Here is a 21,184-nt window from a genome sequence, read left to right as displayed (position 1 = left end):
TAGAGAGAATTCCCGCACCCGTAGGTGTCCTTCAGCTGGCCCCTAAAAATATGCATAATAGTAGTGATAATAGACGTCATACTAAACTCCGAATTATACACAAGAAACTAAAATTTAAAATCATACAAGACTAACAAAGGTCAGAAGCTCCTGACTTGGGACAGGCGCAAAATTGCGGCGGGGTTAAACATGTTTGTGAGATCTCAACCCTCCCCTATACCTCTAGCCAATGTAGAAAAGTAAAAGAATAACAATACGCGCATTAAAATTCAGTTCAAGAGAAGTCCGAGTCCGATGTCAAAAGATGTAACAAAAAAAATGACAATAAGCATCGTTCATTTAAAAAAATATTTATTTTACAGTTATTTATTACACTCTTACATGTTCTGATCCAAACCTTTAATAGAAAAATCACAATGATCAGTTAGTCATATAGTTAGGATATTCAAGTTATTTGCTACCTGTCCTTTGATGTTATTTTTTGTCACTAGAAATGTTTTTCATACGATTTTCTATTTTCAATTATAAATAATTAAACGTTTCAAATTTAAAAAAATGTTGATACTGATTCCCCTGACATTCATTAGGAAACTATATACCTTTTTCAAACGGTTCAGAACAAAAGATTCACGTTAACTGTGCTTTAGCTTAACGATAACTTTTTTATTATATAAAAAAACCTACTTTGTTTTTTCTCTCCATATAATTGATCATGAGGCATGAATAAATCAAGCTAAACAGTCGGTATCATTTTCAGAATGCACAGCAGAAACAGTTATTGATAAAAACCGGTGTATCCAAATATGAACAATGAACAATACTCATAAAAAATCATTAACGTGATCTATTCATTGTATTAATCGACACAAAATGGAAGAAAACGAAGCTTCAATACCGGGGCTCTGGACAAATTTCACGGAAACAACTGGATTTCATGGTTTGAATAAAATGAAATTTGACAAGAAATACCCAGGACAGCTTATTAGAAGGTATTTCTTCTTTTCAATTGTCAGTTTATACTTTAACTTTTATTTTTTGCATAAAATCTGATATTGAATTTTTCAAAACAATAATATATAAATATAGAGTTTTTTTTACGAAACCATGATAATGTACTCTGTAGACCACAACACTTCGGTGTTGACATGAATATCAATAATGTGATCCTTTTATAAATTTCCTGATTAAAAACTTACAATTTTTCGAAAAAACTAATGATTTTTCTAATCCCAGGCATAGATTACCTTAGCCGTATTTGGTACAACTCTTTGGAATTTTGGATCCCCAATGCTTTTCAACTTTCTATTTGTTTGGCTTTATATATATTTTGATATGAGCGTCACTGATGAGTCTTATGTTGACGAAACGCGCGTCTGTCGTACTAAATTATAATCCTGGTACCTTTGCTAACTATTCATTAACTTATATATACTGTATATATGTTTTGAACATAGAAAATAACTTAAAACTTTACATTTTCTTGGAATACGTAACGAAATACCCTTATATACGATTTATAAACAAAGTCATACAAAAAATATTGCAGCAAACGTACGATTTCAAAAGTTTATTCTGTTAAAAAAATATACACATGAAGAATAGTGTCCGATGAATGCTTTTGTTTCAATCCGAAAACGAAAATGTATTGAAGAAAACATAAACTGATATTTCTTTTTACAATTTGATGTTAACACATTTGATTTCTTACATTGATCCTTGCTATTTTAATGTGTACAGAGAGTTTTGAAACTTACACGGTATGAAATCCTTAATTCGACATCCATACAAGAAATGAACTGCTTGGGTTTCAGTATGGTACTATATTTAAGAAATAGTTCATTGCAGCCGTAGATTTATTATTACTCAACCATTGGATGGACATTTATATTCGATTATTTTACCCTGAATGTCAGCGAGGGGTGAACTACGAATATAAATGCCCATTTCATGGTTAAATGAACACAAATCTACAACTGCAATGGATTATATTTCGATTCTAATAGGACAAATTCGGTAATTTTGTGAAACTTGAAGTCCTATACATATGATACTGTTTTGGCTATTCCGTTTTACCCAATTTTGATAACATTATTAATGCAAAATAATTTGTGATTAATATTTTTTTAATCGCATTATATATATTCTTTAGTTGTGATTTTATTCGTTCTGAGTCGTACAAGAACCTTTAAAACGACTGGTATATACATTTTATTATTTGTTTACGGAAACATACTGGTGACATCACCTTGTTTCGTTACCATGCCAAGACAATAACATCATTTCACGGAATTTTCTTTTTATGAAATTTTACCATGAAAAATAAATTGAAATGAACTGATTTGTTAATAATTTTTTTTAAATTACCTGTATCAGCCAGAAAAGATTTACATTATCTGTATCAGTCAACACATTTTTTACGATTACTTGTATCAGTAAGACAAGATTTTACCGTACCTGTATCAGTCAGAAAATATTTTACGATTACCTGTGTCAGCCAGAATAGATTTAACATTACCTGTATCAGTCAGAAAAGATTTTACGATTACCTGCATCAGTCAGAAAAGATTTTGAATAACCTGTTTCAGTAAGAAAAGATTTTACATTACCTGTATCAGTCAGAAAAGATTTTACATTACCTGTATCAGTCAGAAAAGATTTTACATTACCTGCATCAGTCAGAAAAGATTTTACATTACCTGTATCAGTCCGAAAAGATTTTACATTACCTGTATCAGTCCGAAAAGATTTTACTATTACCTGTATCAGTAAGACAAGATTTTACATTACCTGTATCAGTAAGAAAAGATTTTACATTACCTGTATTAGTCAGAAAAGATTTCACATTACCTGTTTAAGTCAGAAATTGTTATACATTACTTGAATCAGCAAGACACGATTGTACATTACCTGTTTCAGTAAGAAAAGATTTTACATTACCTGTATCAGTCAGGAAAGATTTTACGAGTACCTGTATCAGTCAGAAAAGATTTTACATTGCCTGTTTCAGTAAGAAAAGATTTTACATTACCTGCATCAGTAAGAAAATATTTTACATAACCTGTATCAGTCTGAAAAGATTTTTACATTACCTGTTTAAGTATGAAAAGATTTAACATTACCGGTATCAGTCAGAAAAGGTTTTACCTACCTGTATCAGTAAGATTTTTTTTGCATTACATGTATCAGTCAGAAAAGATTTTACATTACATGTATCAGTCAGAAAGATTTTATATCACCTGTATCAGCCAGAAAAGGTTTTACGATTGCATGTATCAGTCAGAAAAGATTTTACATTACCTGTATCAGTAAGAAAAGATTTTACGATTTCCTGTATCAGTCAAAAAAGATTTCACATCACCTGTATCAGTAGGAAAATATTTTACATTGCCTGTGTCAGTAAGAAAAGATTTTACATTACTTGTTTCAGTCAGAAAAGATTTACATTACCTGTATCAGTAAGAAAAAAAATACATTATCTGTATCAGTAAGAAAAGATTTTACATCACCTGTATCAGTAAGAAAAGATTTTACATTATCTGTATCAGTAAGAAAAGATTTTACTATTAAGTGTATCAGTAAGACAAGATTTTACATTACCTGTATCAGTAAAAGAAAAGATTTTACATTACCTGTATCAGTCAAAAAAGATTATACGACTCCCAACTACTTGCAGAATATTGAATTTCGAATAAACTTATAATTATTTCAGCCGCTTCCATCACATACATGTTTGCCGTGACTAATGTCCTGATCGATATGAAACTGCTAAATACATGTTCGATTTAAAAGATGGAAACAAATCTTGACCTGGCTAACATCGACACCTGCAGAGTCGAAATTAATCTTGTCAAGTGTTTAACTATTAATTTGTTTTTTAATTTTTTATTTTCTTGTATTTATGAAATTACTGTTTTCCTCTTGCTTGGTTACAAATTTGAAGTACATCTTTTCAACTAAAAATAAAGAAACTAGTATTTTCATATCGGCCAGGACAATCGCCAGGACATTAGTGTAACATCTTTACTCATAAATTTGTAATCAGCTTAGTCACAATAAAACAGTAGGAAATATATAAATTACTTTTCACGCATTATATGTATTACTTCATTATTTTTCTGTCCAATAAATAAAGGCAACAGTAGTATACCGCTGTTCAAAACTCATAAATCCATGGACAAAAAATAAAATAAATGAAATAATCAAATGTAAATAAATGATTCGAATGCATGAAATTTATATAGCGTTGTTTACGTTTTTACATTGTGCAGAATAATGGCAGGCTGATTTGTTTCGTTATCTCATAAAAGAGATTCAATGTTATAATTTGAAATAAGTATCCTATTCAGCATTTTTAAAATAAAAATATGTGGTATACGGACTAATGAGACATCTCTCCTTCTAAGTCACAATATGTAAAAAGTAAACAATTAAAGATCAAAGTACTTAGAAATTATTAACCGTCATTTTATTATAGTACTTTGTATACATTAGAATTGATTTTTTTTTCTTAAACTATGCTTATTTTCTGGGTTAAGATACTAAAATTTTGTTCACATCACTTTAAAATACAATATTTGTTCTTTTCTATCAAAAATAATGCAATGTCATTATAAATGCCTTTAAAAGTAATTTGGTATAAGGTATGAAAAATATAAAGATAAATGTTGATAAACTTTGGAAAGTCTTCAACCTCATTCAACAAGAATGCATTGGAAATTATGAACCGCAATTGGAATTAAGTACCTTTTTTTTTTATCATTTTTACAAACAGTAATATATATCAGGACAATATATTAATTTGTGTTCGCATTGTATTAAAATGCGTTTTTTACCAAAATTATGCACTGTTATTGGCAATCATTCATTTCAATTTCTTCTGATAAAACTCTTTTTATAAGATCAGAATAACTGAAACTTAAATATGCATAAACTTTTCGCTGAATAAGAATACAATCATTTCTTTATTTTAATGGAACTTATTTCCCCTCATTGGATTTTTGTACTTTTTGCACATCATAATGAGTTTTTTTTTCACAATATTTAATGCATTTTAGAGGAAAGATACTAAAATGGTGTTTGCATTGTTTAAATTTTAAAATCGGGATTTGTTGTTTTTCATAAAATATATTGAATTTCTGGGAAAAACTACTTAAAGTTTGCTTATATCATAAATAATGCTGCTTAATTTGCAATGCATGATGACGAATGCCTTTAGATATGTTATTTTGTGTTAATAGTTAAAGGATAAATATGCATACATTTTTGTTTTTATTGAAAATGATTGCAATCGTTTCTTTATTTATTTAAAATCATTGACCGCCATTGCATTTTTTACTTTTTGTACATCATGATAGTATTATTTTATGATGGTATTATTTTTCTCTACATAGAATTAAATGTATATCAGAGAAAAAAAAACTAAAACGTTGTTTGCATTGTTTAAAATTACAAATATTTCTTCGTTATAAAAATATAATGCAAATTTGTTTGTTTTGAATAATAATAAAATATTCTTTTTATTCTAGTAGAAAATATAAACTGCCATTGGATTTAGAAAGTTTGTGTTACTCAGGATTGATTGCTTTTCTTTTGTCATTGCATTTGGACAAGTTATTTTTGATAAAAATTGAATAAAAAAGTGATTAAGATATTTTAACTTCTTTGTATTAAATACAATTGCTTTGTTTCATTTCACTAAGATATATTTACACAAACACCATCGTTGGGTGTAATTATTTTTGGAGGGTTGTTTGCAAGAAAAACATTGATGAGTTTTGAGGGAAATGTACTTAATATTTTGTTTGGATTGTTTTTGAGTCTCCAATTTGCACTTTTCTTTTCTTTATTTTATTTATAATAATTCTCTCAAATTATAAGTACATGATAGTTTTATTGTATTCCTTTAAGCATGTCGGAAAAAAATTATCAGGCGTGATAAACACCATTTTGGCATCTGTAAGGGTTTGCAAAGACATAACCTAAATGTAAACGACAATCATAATTCTTTAATGATATTTAGATTTACTTGTATCTGCATATTTCTCTACTAAACTTTTCTGATTTCTGATAACAAAATGTTGAGCTTCTGTACTTGAACATTTCAAATTTTCCCGTGGCGCCATCTTAATTAAATCAAACGAAACTATTTTGTATGAGTTCAACATGTGACCTAGTCAATTTCCATCGGTCAGAAAGGTCAATCTGTCCGATCCGTCCGATCAGTCCGATCGGTCATATATTTTGATTATAAGATTGTAGGATTGGTTGCGCTAGTTTGACGCGAACTTGACTGATGGGTGACTGGTCGATGATCGCTGATTGAAAGCTAAAATAGTAACCCCTAAGGTTGCAAGTATTGTATCTAAGACAGCATAATTGACTCATACTCTCAAGTTTCATAAATTAATACTCGAAAGTATAGCAAGTATGAGCAAAATAATGAAAATTACTTAGGAAACAATGCATTAATAGACATGTAGGCATATGCAATATGTAAATGCATATTTCCATGGTTTGATTTCTTTCAAACATGTGTAAATCATCGATATAATTGTATTTTAATAATTTTGTTAAGCGAGTCGACCCAATCAACGATTATGGACTTCTGTTGTCCTCGATAGATTCCCATTCCCATCTGCCTTTCTTCATGTTCTTTTCAAGAACCGAAAATGCTAAGCACATTTATACGGATTTTTATGAGGTTGAAATAAATACTTACAAGATAATAGTGTGCAAAACGATGCATGAGCGAAGTGTTCCAAACTGACTGCTACTAACTAATGTTTACTCAATCTTCCGTTATATTAAAATTGAGAATGGAAAATGGGGAATGTGTCAAAGAGACAACAACCCGACCAAAGAGCAGACAACAGCAGAAAGTCACCAACAGGTATTCAATGCAGCGAAAAATTCCCGCACCCGGAGGTGTCCCTCAGCTGGCCCTTTATTAGTTCAGTGAAAATGAACGCCATACTAAACTCAAAATTGTACACAAGAAACTAAAAGTAGAAATAGTGAATGTTTTAACAAAAATTCAGGCTGTTCATTATTTGATATTTGTTTTATTTCGCCCAAAACATGAAAAACATACTGAATTGACTGCAAGCTTACCTTCTAAACACTTTCCAATGTACTGCAGTCGATTGGATTGAAAATGGACTGAAAGACTGGTTGTTTAGGTTTCCAGACGTTGTTAAGATCTAAATTACTGTTTATGATTATAGTTTATTTGTCAATGACTAAGTCCAATTTTTTAAAGAAAAAATAGAAAACTTAGAATCATTTGAACTACCTAAAATTAGTAGGTCATCGTCACAATACTGATGTATTCCAAATATGTTCTATGTATAACATGTGCAATAGGATTAGATAAAACTACATTTGAAAAACTAAAACTAAGATATATTTTTTTAATTGGCGAGTTGAAGAAAAATGAGCGACATATTTTGAAAAAATAAATTTCTCATATTTTATTTTTAAGCTTCTATCTCTTAGCTTTCTTTTTATTCGCAAAACAACCTGTTTTTAATGTTTAATCTATAGTTATCAAAGGTACCAGGATTATAATTAAGTACGCCAGACGCGCGTTTCGTCTACACATGACTCATCAGTGACACTCATATCAAAATATTTGTTTAAGGCCAAACAAGTACAAAGTTGAAGAGCATTGATGATCTAAAATTCCAAAAAGTTGTGTCAAATACGGCTAAGGTAATATATGCCTGGGTTAAGAAAATTCTTGTTTTTTTTAATTGATATTCATGTCAACACCAAAGTGTTGACTACTGGTCTGGTGATAACCTCGGAAACGAAGCGTCCACCAGCTGTGTCAATGACCCAGGGGTGTAAATAGAGAGAGAGAGAGAGAGAGAGAGAGAGAGAGAGAGATTTGATTCAGTTAAATATAAAATATAAAAGTTATTCATACAAAACCATAACCAAAATGAAACGTAAAGACAATACATTCAATAACAAGATAGTACAGAACCCACTAAAACATCTACTGTTATCAGTATTAAAAGGAAATAGGAATAATGGTTGATATGCCTGAAACATCTCGCTTTATCCTTTTTAACGACGTTTTACACTGCTGTCAGTATGAATATTAGAAATACAAAGAAAAAAAACCAATTGGAACATCCGTTTTTCTCCGATCGAGGCCAGTCGGTATAGTCACATTCAAATATTGAACGTTTATACGAGAGAGCTTATTACGCTAACAAATGGCAAATTATCTACCACCCTGTTAGAAGACATTTAATCACTTGTGCGCTTGATTGAATACAGATTGTTGTCATGTCTTAGGCTAATATTTTGAATTTGAAATCCAATAGACAGTGAAAAGAGCACGTTCATTATGATAATTGAAAGAACACATATCTGTGATAAAACAGATTCATTGTTACCACCCCCCCTCCCCCGAAAAAAAATTGACGACTTTGAAAATATTTGTTCGGAGTAAAAATCTACTCTTTCACCCTCTCAGCTATGTATAATTAATATAGTGTCGTATGTTTAAATCTTATTTATGAGTATAAATCAAAAGTAAAACCCTCTTGCGAATGGATTAAATGTTAGGAGATTCATTTTCCTTCCGTTTTTACACTCTCTACATTGACAAATGTGTTTGTTGGTTCACATATGGAACACATGTAAATCTTAAAATAGTCAACCATATTTGCTGAATTTTATAAAATATAATCACATATATTTTATTCAATTCTAACGTTTTCATAGCGATCATAATATAAATTACATGTTCTATTCTTAATTGCATCATCACATTTTACAGTGTATGCTGGGCAGTAGTATGGCTGGCAAGTGCAGCAGTCCTCATCTATATCATTACAACTGAGTTAATTAACTACTATAGCTACCCATGGGTTTCTACCACGTACATTCGGCTGGAGCAAGAAGCACAATTTCCTGTCGTGACATTGTCAGTTTGTGATGGAAATACATTAGATTTGAATTTCACTTCTTTTGTTTTCGATGATGATTTCGTAAATATCTCGGATGTACCAGTTATTGAATATACAGATTTCACTACTTACGATATGGTCGATATTGGTAAATGTAATAATCGGAGATTTAATGCAAATGGCAAGCTATTGACAGATCAACATGGAAGACATAATAATCTGCTAATTAAAACGAGAGCCAAAGAAATACAGGTATGTGCCCACAAAAACGAGATAATGCAAGATAAATTTTATCCACAGATCATGTGTTATTATACTATTTCCTGTTTTATAAAAAGCGTTCACATAATAAAACATAGACTTGGAAACAAATGTATTTCAATTTGATATTTTAAACGGGATAGCACATCCGCATTTAACGGACATGTTGGTAACCGTGCCCGGAAATTTCGAAATGAGCCATGTAAACTTGTCGCTTCTTTAAATAAACTTATTCTAAAAGGTTACCTATTAGACACTGAAATAAGATCATTGAATATTGTTTTTATTAGTATACATTTTTTTTTTTTATCAGTAGATTAAAATCTAACTAAATATTACTAGTATGTTATATACATATATATATTCATGGATCTACAATCTGCCGATACCTACAACTTGGCATTGCACAAGATCATGGTTGTCTTAGATGCATGATTTTTTTATTAGTTGTTAGTGGCTTTGAACTAACTGTCAGATAACTGCTAGTTCTCTCAGATCTGTTCATTGTGTCTTTTTGTCGGGATGAATAAGTACCCGGCCACGTCTACTAGTATGTTTGTCCATTTGATGAGTTATGCCTTTTTCAACTGATTTTTATAGTTCATTCTTATGTTGTACTGTCATACCACTGTCCCAGGTTCGGGGGAGGGTTGGTATCCTGCTAACATGTTTAACCCCGCCAAATTATTTATGTATGTGCCAGTCCCAAGTCAGGAGCCTGTAATTCAGTGGTTGTCGTTTGTTCATGTGTTATATATTTGTTTTTCGTTCTTATTTTACATAAAAAAGGCCGTTAGTTTTCTTGTTTGAATTGTTTTACATTGTCTTATCAGGGCCTTTTATAGCTGACTATTCGTTATGGGATTTGCTCATTGTTGAAGGCCGTACGGTTACTTATAGTTGTAAATGTCTGTGTCATTTTGGTCTTCTGTGGATAGTTGTCTCATTGGCAATCATACCACATCTTCTTTTTTTATATTATAATCAATACCCTTTAACTTTGTACTTGTTTGGCTTAATAACTTCTTTGATATGAGCGTCACTGATGAGTCTTTCTGTAGATGAAACGCGCATCTGGGGTATTAAAACTCTTTCCTTTTTTTGTAGAAAACTGTTCTCTGACAAAAAGTGAAATTGCATCTATTTACAAAAACCTATCATAATTATGACTTTGAAAACAAAACGAAGTCAACTGTTCATTGCTTGTTTTTTGGGCAATGTCAATTAAGTAAGTTTATACCAATATCATTTTTTTCGCGTGATTCCACTAAAGGAAGATATTATCAGAAAGAGTACACATTGAACAAAGCAAAAATTTGAAAATACAATAAGAGGTTCCTTGTTTAGAAGAACAAAACTCATATAACATGTATTAATTCATTGCATCTGGAGCGCTTTCCCGGATTTGTCTTCATAAAACACGTCAAACCAAAATAAGTCAAAGTCGAGGCTGTATTAACATTTGAATACTTGGAAAACTAAATGTCCAAAAAGAACATTGGTTTTAAGTATCTGATGCATGAATTTTATTGTTAACTGTTTTTGACTTTCGTGTTAATTGGCCTTTGGACACGATTTGTATTGCATTTCTATCATTCAATGTTTACTTATTTTGTGTTATTTCTTGTCTTAATATTTTTATTAAGTACTATCTTTGAAAATAATCTAGTTTGAAGAAACAAAATTCACCTAATGTATATGCATTTTATTTTTTAAATATTTATTAGATTGCTGTTCATCCTCCTCGAGAGGAGCCAGACATGTATGAAGACAGTATCACTGTTGGACAAGACACTTATTCATTTAAAGAAGTGCACAGGAGAGAGGTATTTTTTTTTATTTACATTTATATCAAAACACTATTTGTTTGAAAGCAGAGCTTCATTTTGATATATTTTGATCAATTCGCAATTCAAATATCAATGCGTCCATGGTAATTCATAATCATTAAATGGCTTACTATATTTCTGGAAAACATACTATGTTTATTTTTTAATTCAACTTGTCATTAAGATAAATCTTCTCAAAAAGAAATTAGTTTATGAGGATTTTCAATTGGCTCATTTGCTTTATTGAATTAATCAGATTAAATTTAAGTATTTTTATCAGAAAAAGTATTTTTTTGTCCTCTTTTATTTATGGTTTATGCAAGAAGTAAGTGCACTCTCCAATCATAATGAGGCAGTTGAAAGCATCTAATTAAATTATAGCCTTGTGTTAAATATTATTTTTTTTATTATTCCATATCGCCCATGTTTGAATTTCAAAAGGATTGGTAAAGAGAAGACAGTTCTTATAACATTAAAATTGTTTTGAACAAGTTGGATAATAATATACGGAAAACAAAAGGATATCGACGTTTGAAATGTGTAGACTACATAATGATTATACATAATTGGTTACGTCTTTGCATCTAAGTACCTAGTATGAATACTTGTTACGTCAAATATCAGGTATATTCAACTCTTTGGACAATTTGACATTCAAAAGTGCATATAAAATGCAATTGCAAATAAGTGCGAAAAGAGTAGAGTTTATAGCAATAAGAGGTAATATGCAAATGCGAAAAGAACAATCGAAACAATATCTCTATAAGTTTAAGTCACGGGTTTTCCTGTTAAAAATCATCAAATTAGTTCTTGTAATGTAATATATATTTATATTGTATAACATGTCTTCGAAGGAATAGAAAAGTTTGATTGAGTTTTTTTTATCATTAACATATATTAAGCTCGAACTACATGACTCAGGTAAAAAGTAACATGTTATTTTGTTACTTCACCGATACAAAATACACCGATATTTACTGATGTTGTGTTGTATTGTATTGTATGGTGTAAATTAAATCAATACCAAATCATATATTGTTGCCTTTTGTGTTATAGTATATATTTTTACCAAGTCCATTCATATCGTTTGGGAATCAGATGTGTCAAGAAAACTACGACTATTTTGATTGTGATCGTAAATGTTGGAATGAATTATTGAAAAAACAGTGCGGTTGTACGATGAACCGTTCAGGTAATTTTGTCTACCATTTGAAAAGAATGTTTTGAATAAGGGAGATATTATAAATGCTGATTAAAAAACAACGATAGGAAAAGATGATGATAAGCATGACATATCGGCAAACTACATCAACGGAACCATATTCGAAAGAACGTGTGGGAACAGAAAATAAATTAATTCGAAAACTTTAAACAGTAAAGAACAATATCAAACAACATAAAATAACACAATGACGACAATTCTGGATTAGGAACACACTTGTTAATAAACTCATCACAGATACCAGGATTGAAATATTGTCTACATAAGACTCATCAGTAACGCCCGTAGTAAAAATTGTTAAAAAACACAAATGAAGTACGAGTTCGAAGAGCATAGCAATTATGACCAACAATTCCTTATAGTTTTGCCAATTACAACTAAGGTAATCTATTCCTGAGGTAGTGAAGACTTAGTATTTTAACCCTTCTAAGTTTTGTCAACAGTTAATTGATAATTATATTATGAACATCAATGAAGGTATTCAATATCTGGAATATTTTTATATGATCCTATGTTCTTTTTAACAGGACCAATTACGGTTATATACGAAATAATGAATAGGAAAATCAGTTGAATATGAATATAGAACTATTTATAGAATTATAAAATTGGCATCGACCAAATAAATAACATTAAATTGCAAACCCTAATGGACATTTGAATTTTTCAAAATTAAATACTATTTTGAAATTCTTAAAAATTATTTTGATACTGGTTAACGATTGAGTGTTAATCCTTTTTAAAGGTGTTATAATGGCAAGATAAACGACAGTGTGCTTTGTTTTAAAATTAAAAAAATATGAATTTGGATTTACAAAAAAAAGTATAATCGACATTTAATGAAAGGACTAATCAGTATTTCTTTTATACTTGGCTTACCTTGTTCTGATCCTTATGTCGTACTATATTTTGCATGACATTATGGTATGAGCTGACCATTTTTAACTTGATGTTAATTTTTACTGAATATTTTGTATTAGGGAATGGAACACATTGCGTCGATACTCCAGCGGACAAAGCATGTTCGGATAAGTGTAAGTAAAATAGAGAATGGAAATGGGGAATGTGTCAAAGAGACAACAACCCGACCAAATAAAAAAAAACAACAGCAGAAGATCACCAACAGGTCTTCAATGTAGCGAGAAATTCGTGTTTAATCATTCAGGACAATACATACATCGTAAATAAAAATAAAATTGACATATTTTAATTTGAATGGGGATTTGCAAGCATTTAGCACAATTGGAAGAAACTAAAATTATACTAAAAACGAGATGCTAATATAAGAAATAGGAAGGAAAAAAAAGAAACGTCGGAGAAACTGACAATACCTTTAATGACTCTCGAATTTATGGTAATGTATTCATAGCCTTAGAACAATCGGAACTAAAATATAGAAATGTCTAAATTCAGTGGGTTCTTAACTTCTCAAGAACTTGATGTTTGTACCGGTATCTTGATATTTTCTTCATTAATATAGGTTTCATAACAGTGAGAATGGGATATTATTATTTACATAGTGCTAGTGACCTAATACGGTATATATAGGGTCAGTAAATTCCATATGGGGTGAGATCGAAGCTCGAATCACCATATGGAATTTACTTATCCCATATACACCGTATTAGGTCACTATCACACTATGTAAGGAATTTATCTTATTGACTATCTTACGTGTTTAATTTAGACAAGTGACCTAAATGAGCAAGACTTTAATACTGTTAGCATAAGAAAGTGCTACCATTGATCCTACACAAAAAGATACCATTTTTCTCAGTACCGTTTTGTTTTTATAAAGGGACGTAGCACTACTACTAAACGTGTATGAAATAAGCCCCCGCCTCTCTTCTACCTTATAAGGAATATAAAAAGACGTAACACCACTACTAACCGTGTATGAGATAAGTCCCGGCTACCTTGGAACCTAATATGAAATATACACGGTCTTCGAAAGGGCGCTTTTAACCAATCACATTCCTAGAAATTTATAGGAGGTAAGATAAAGCTTGATATCATATCGAGTTATTTAGTTTCAAAGTAAGAATACACGAGCCTTTGTCGAGTGTATTATTACTATTCAAATCAAATAACGAGAGTTGATATCAAGCGATATACCATTCTATCAAGTTGTAAAACCTATTCAACAACCTCATTGGGTTTAATTAAAAACTCCGCGAATCATTGATCTAGTCTTTTGCACGTTCCAGTTTGATATCATTTGTCCTTTTTCGGTGTCAAACATCAAACATTTAATTTGTTTTTGTACGCTTAAGAATGTAACACAATTATACAAAAAAAAAATACTCCACTTCTCTCTATTTGGTAGTACGGAATCGGACGAGCTGTGACAAAATACAACAATTTCAAAATACACATATTGAATTAATATATGAGCGGAGGACAAACAATTTATTTAATAATTTATCGTTTATTTTACAGTAGAAACAAAGGAGTCGTCAGCAATATGTGAAGCTGCATGTCTTCCAGAATGCAAGTTCATTAAGTATGACGTGATAGTATCATCAAGAGTGTCGAAGTAAGCTTTACAATTACAAATGTAGTTAGGTAGTAATTTGAGTCCTTTGGATTAAAATTTAAAAGAAAAGTGGCTGAGGAAATGGATAAGAAGGATGTGTTTTCTTATAAGAAAATAAAGAAATCTGCATCAATACATATCTAATAAATACGTACATGAAACAAAATAGAACAATTGCTATTTGACAAAATCTTTAACTTAGGTGAGTCTTATGTAGACAATACGTGCGTCTGGCGTCTTAATATATAATTCTGGTACCTTTGATGACTATCAACTTTGGTTTTATCCCTTGTGTCTTTGATTATACAACATGAATTAAGATGACAATACAATCAGCTTGTGTTTTCTTTATCGACATTCAAAAATGTCTTACTGTTCACAAAGTATATATGTTCCGGATTTATGAGTATTTGGACCATACATGTATGGTCATGACCATATGTGTATATTCTTATATGGTCGGGGTAATTAACAGGTTTACTTTTAATACTTAACTCTTCATATAACCCTTCTAGTTGTCACGTCATTTGAAAAAGACACTACTATTATAAATCTATTACAAAAAAAAACAATATCTACATAAAATAAGAAGTTTCACACAGTAATTTTATCCATCTGTTGTAGACTTGTCACTGACTCAGACATACTTATATATATATAAGATGTATATCATCAATGATGGTGATACATATGGCTGTGTACATTATGTATATACAACTCGTCTAAACATTAAACAAACAATATTAGATATGTAAATTTGCTTTCGCAAATGTTTTTGTTCTTCCCTCGCCGGGATTCGAACCCATGCTACGGTGAAATCGTGACACCAAATCGCCTGCACTGCAGCAGTCCCGCTAGACCACATGACCACCTGGGCTATATATTTCACTTTTTAGCTTAGATATGTGAAAGGTTTTTACAAGTTATCAAGAGGGGCTCAAATTAATGGTTCAATAATCATGAACACAAGCATGCTTAACTAAAGCTTTGTTTGATAAACAATAAAAACCATGAGTTATTTTGTACGTTATGTTGGTTTTCAGAAAAGACTTCAACTATCATTTGACTTTTTTGCGTTGTAAATATAGAAGTTGAGACTGAAAATTCACCTACAGCAACTATCTAAAAAAACATTTTTTTATTTTGTAGTTACGACGACGATGTTCCCAATATACTTATTCAGGTGTTTCTGAAAGATTTTACAACAACAGTTACCAAGCAGGTTCCTAAGTACGACGGTGTTACGTCATTATTAGGTAAAGACATTTTCTCGTTTTATTTTGACAGAATTGTTGGCTTTATTGGACGGTAATGTTAATCATCCCGCATGTAAATATAAAAAAGAAGATGTGGTATGATTGCACTTTTCAAAAGAGACCAAATGACACAGAAATTAACAACTATAGGTCACCATATGACCTTCAACAATGAGCAAAGCCCATACCGCATAGTCAGCTCTAAAGGGCACATACATGACAAATGTTAAACAATTCAGACGAAAAAACTAACAGACTAATGTATTTACAACAATTGAACGAAAAAAAAATACGTAACACACCAACAAGCGACAACCGCTGAATTACAGGCTCCAGATTTTGGGACAGGCACATACATACAGAATGTGGCGTGGTTAAACAAGTTAGGGATCCCCCTCTCCCTAACCTGGGACAGTGGTGTAACAGTACAAGATCAGAATTAAGTATAAGAATCAAGGCTTAACTAATCAGATCAGATGGACAAATAGAAATACATCAAACAATAATTCAGAGTGGACGTGGCCGATTATCTGTATATCCCAACAATTAAAATAAAGTACTGATCTGAGAGTACTGGCAGTTACTAACAAATAATAAAAAAGCATGCTTCTAAGACTAAATTATCAATCAGTTGACATCCAACATCCAAAGGATTATGTGAAAAGATGTCATAAAAAAGTCAGAGAAATACATGTGCAATGCCAAGAAACAGGTATATACAAATTGTAGATCCATGAATTTGTATATGTTTATGTTCCAGACCATGAATATTTGGGCCGTACGCGTACGATCCGGACCGTATGCGTACTTTTTAAAAACTCGAATACGGTTGGACTGTACGGGTACGGTCTGCCTGCTTTAAAGAAGATGGTCAAGATGAAATTGCACATTGGAAAACAGTAGGAATTTCATTACATGTTGCCGCAAACCTAGCAAGATGGAAATATAAAGGAACAGGCATGAACAAAATATGTAAATGGAAGAAATATGATGTTCATTGTGGCAACGTGGCAAAATGTGTAACCCGGGGCGAGAGTACCAAAATAGTTTTTAGATAGACAATTATGAAAGTACAAAATTATTTAATTTTAATTGATTTAATTACACTTAATTTACTTTATTCATTTTATTGTTACAGTGATATATTAATTTGTAAAACGTAATAAAAGGGACTGTCTAAAATAAACCCATGTGGTCCAAATACATATATGATGCAGCTCGTACTAGACTGTGTGAGTCTCGATAGCAGACCTCGAAATCTATATCTAGCCCCCGAATTTAACTTCTGGTAACCTGTCAATTAAAACCTAATTTTAAACAAGATATCACCTGAAGCAGCTAGATAATCTACCAGTAGCAAATGACAATGCAAGGCAATGCATACAAGAAGTGCAAAATGATAACATAATGAAAAAAACAATAAAGTCTGTTGAACACTAGAATGTTATGAGTTTTGAGGATGATCAGCATATAACTACCCTCTGTTATTTCTTGGTTTTTATGATGATCGTCCTATAAATACTCTCTGTCATCTCTTGGTTTTTATGATGATCGTCATATAAATACTCTATGTCATCTCTTGGTTTTTAGGATGATCGTCATATAACTACCCTCTGTTATCTCTTGGTTTTTAGGATGATCGTCATATGCTAACCCTCTATTAACTCTTGGTTTTGACAAACGAGTGTGTGGGGGCGAGTTTGTTTTATGAATTATGAAGTGTGTGGCTGGTGCAGTTAAATTGGTTCCGTTTATGTTGTTATGACACCATATTGCTTCTTTTTCATTTTAACAACTGAATAGTTGGACACGATCTGGCGTCCACAATTGAACAAACCAGATAAATTTCCAGTATCTCATTTTTTCAGCCTGTCAAATACCCATAACAAAATGACGTCACTCACACTATCTACGATAATTCTGATTGACCAAATAGAAACAATTAGGAATTATAAAACTGTTTTTCCTAGGTCAATGGGCACGTTGTCTTTACATTTAGTTGACGTCTGTCTGTCTAACATATGTAAATATTGATAGCTAAACGAACATTTAATTGGTTGAGACTGTCCCATGTGATATTTAACAAAACATCATATTCCCCTCTGAAAATCATATTCAATTGTCATATTCCCCTTATTCGAATTTCTCAAGATTATACTACAGTTATCCTTCTTTGAACCAAAAATAATGAATTGAAAAGTCTAGAGAGCTTCCGAATAATTTTGTTTGTAAACAAAAAGGGCCAAACGATTTCATGTGGCAGACGACGATGAAATTGAAGAATTGTTACAAAACAAAGATTCACTAAACACAAAAAAAGTACTGTAGTTGCAGTTAAATGTTTCCGACAATTTCTTGAGGAGAGTGGGGGGGGGGGGGGGGGGGGGAAACACAAAATTTGAGGAGTATGAACTTTCAGAACTCGACGTTGCACTGAAAAGTTTTTATGCTGGTGCTCGTAAATCTGACGGAAGTTTGTTCAAGAAATCGGCTATTCAAAATGTCAAATACGGATGAAAAAGATACGTACATGAAAAAAGAAACATTGACATAAACAAGGACAATGAATTTACCAAGAGCAATTTGATATTCCAAGCAGTTAAGGTTGATTTAAAGCGCAAGGGCTTTGCTAAAGTTGATCATTATCCTGATATTTCTGAGGAGGATTTACAGAAACTTTACAGTGGTGATACCCCTGTTTTTGACGTCAATACTCCTTATGGTCTCCAGTTCAAAGTTTGGTTTAAGTTAATGCTTTTCCTGTGTAGAAGAGGTCAGGAAAATTTACGTACAATGACCAAAGATACATTTCGTGTGAAAAAAGATGCAAGTGGTATGAAATATGTTTACCAAAACAAGGATGAACTAGACAAAAATCATAGGGCCAACACTGATCCATCTGAATCAGTTACAGAAGGAAGGATGTACGAGAAGAAAGGTTATTTTCCATCTTGCTATTTCTTATTATTTTTGTGCATATATACATGTATTATAAGACATATGTAAGAAGATGTGGTATGTCCTATGAGACAACTCTCCACTCAGCGACCAAACAAAATAGAAGTTTACAACTATAGGTAACTGTACGACCTTCAACAATGTGCAGAAACCATACTGCAGAATAATCCTTGCTTGGTAGATATATTATTTAGTAACAAAATGTATAAATTTATGAATAGAATAAAAAAACAAATATACTTTATATATGAATTGGCATAAAATACATGAAAAATGCATTATTGCTGAAGAAAAATTACTATACGCGCACAAGAATATTAAAATAAAACATTAGAACTGATCTTTGACTGCGGGTTTTCATCACAGAGTCTATAAATTCAATTCAATCATGTCAATTATTATATTTCAAAATAAAGAAATTACAGAAAATTTATTTAAATACATGTATAACTGTCAAAAGATAATTAACATACAGAATCAGTAAAATTACATAAATTTTGTCAGATGGTTTCTAATGAAATTGCTTAGCTTTCATTGTAGTTTTAATGTCTAATATGCTTTATTAAATTGCTATCAGAGAGAGAGAAAAAAAAATAATCTAGTATTAAATATTTTTATTAAATTTTTCAGGTGATTTGAAATGTCCAATACATTTAGCTTCTTTTGAAAATTATATTTCAAAACTGTGTCCAGATCTTAAAGCTTTATGGCAAAGACCAAAAGAATCCTTTGATGTGGGTGAATCTACATGGTATTGCAAATCTCCTCTTAGGAAAAACACTCTGGCTGGTATGATGTCTGAAATATCTCATATTGCTTTATTGTCTATGGCATATACCAACCATTCCATTAGAGCTACCAGCATCACAGTAATGAATGTAGGAGGGGTAACAGGTCGTCACATAATGAAGGTGTCTGGTCACAGAAGTGAAAAATCATTAAAATCCTATTCAAACCGTGTTAGTGATAAAAAAAGAGGGAAATATCTGATATTTTGAGCAAGGCAATCTCTACAAATAAACAGGAGCATTCATCATAAATTGAAAATGTAGCTGTTGAAAAAAACTTCTAAAGTACTGCAGCCTATTACACCACAGGAACTTTTAGAACTACTGTTTTTCAAATGATATGGAACTGGAAGAAGTTAATGAAATTGTCTTGAGTGATTTGAATCTAATGCAGGGTTTGAACACAATTACTAGATCATGTGATATGAAAGACTTTCGTACACAACCATTGCAAGAAAGATGCACGAATGTCCAAATGAATAAAACCAATCAGGTTGAGTGTTGTGGGTCAAGAGGATTTTTTCCCTTTGTTCCAAAATTTAAAAACTGTTCTGTTAATGTTAGAGTGAACAATTATCAAGCCAACTAGGTGAAGCTTATCCATGGAAAATTTCAAAAATTGTTAAAAATTGTTAAACAAAACCAAAACAATACCTTTTTATGTTACGTATATAATTTTTCTGACGTCAGACACTCAAATTAATCCATGTGTTCGTAGATAGTAGATGTTTTTGTGTCCTGTTAAATTGTTCCTTTTAAAATTGTTATACGATGATGACTGATGTACCCATATTTTGACTATTTTATTAATTGTGACTGTTTATTTAACGCATCATGTAAATGTAGCGGAATTTGATGAGACTGTTATTAAAGTGAGAGGGTTAGCGCTATAGAACACGGTTTAATCCATCATTTTCTACATTTGAAAATGCCTGTACCAAGTCAGGAATATGACAGTTCTTGTCCATTCGTTTTTGATGCGTTTTGTTTTTTGATTTTGCCATGTGATTATGGACTTTCCAAATTGATTTTCCTCTGAGTTCAGTATTTTTGTGATTTTACTTTTGACACTTTATCACTTTTTTCAATTACTCATAAACACAATGCACATGTAGCAAAAACATTTAATACTCCAGTATTCACATACTTTATTACATGACAATCATACACATGTATTTGTTATAACTTTTTATTTTGTTTTGTTGTTATTGTTGAAATAAACAGTTGCAGTTATCTTTTATTGTTGTACTATTTTCATTGTTTTCATATTCCATTTCAGGAAGACAAATTAAATGTAGATAGTGGAATAAAACATTCATTTCCCTTGCCTTCAGGAAATATGAAGATTTGTTCACCCTCTAAAAGTCATATTTCTAACATATATCGTGATCACTGCGGCCTTCGCAAGAACCA

At 31.2% G+C, this 21,184-nt stretch overlaps 1 protein-coding gene across 1 annotated transcript; it reads left to right on the top strand.

Annotated features, from left to right (window-relative positions):
- Positions 1–794: 794 nt before the first annotated feature.
- On the top strand, positions 795–14,773 carry LOC134687686 (acid-sensing ion channel 5-like). The gene is made up of 6 exons (XM_063548144.1): positions 795–989; positions 8,792–9,173; positions 10,910–11,008; positions 12,068–12,203; positions 13,214–13,267; positions 14,673–14,773. The coding sequence occupies exons 1-6, from the start codon at positions 871–873 to the stop codon at positions 14,771–14,773; spliced, it is 891 nt and encodes a 296-aa protein (XP_063404214.1). The 5' UTR covers positions 795–870.
- Positions 14,774–21,184: the final 6,411 nt, after the last annotated feature.

The sequence above is a fragment of the Mytilus trossulus genome, chromosome 10, assembly GCF_036588685.1.
Source record: "Mytilus trossulus isolate FHL-02 chromosome 10, PNRI_Mtr1.1.1.hap1, whole genome shotgun sequence".
Classification (NCBI taxonomy): domain Eukaryota; kingdom Metazoa; phylum Mollusca; class Bivalvia; order Mytilida; family Mytilidae; genus Mytilus; species Mytilus trossulus.
Note: the sequence above shows the minus strand (reverse complement) of the source record. Positions and strands in the feature narration are given on the sequence as shown.

Coding starts and splice junctions, on each gene's coding strand:
- LOC134687686 (XM_063548144.1), top strand. CDS start 871: ATGGAAGAAAACGAAGCTTCAATACCGGGGCTCTGGACAAATTTCACG. Junction 990..8,791: donor CCAGGACAGCTTATTAGAAG/GTATTTCTTCTT, acceptor CACATTTTACAG/TGTATGCTGGGCAGTAGTAT. Junction 9,174..10,909: donor CGAGAGCCAAAGAAATACAG/GTATGTGCCCAC, acceptor AATATTTATTAG/ATTGCTGTTCATCCTCCTCG.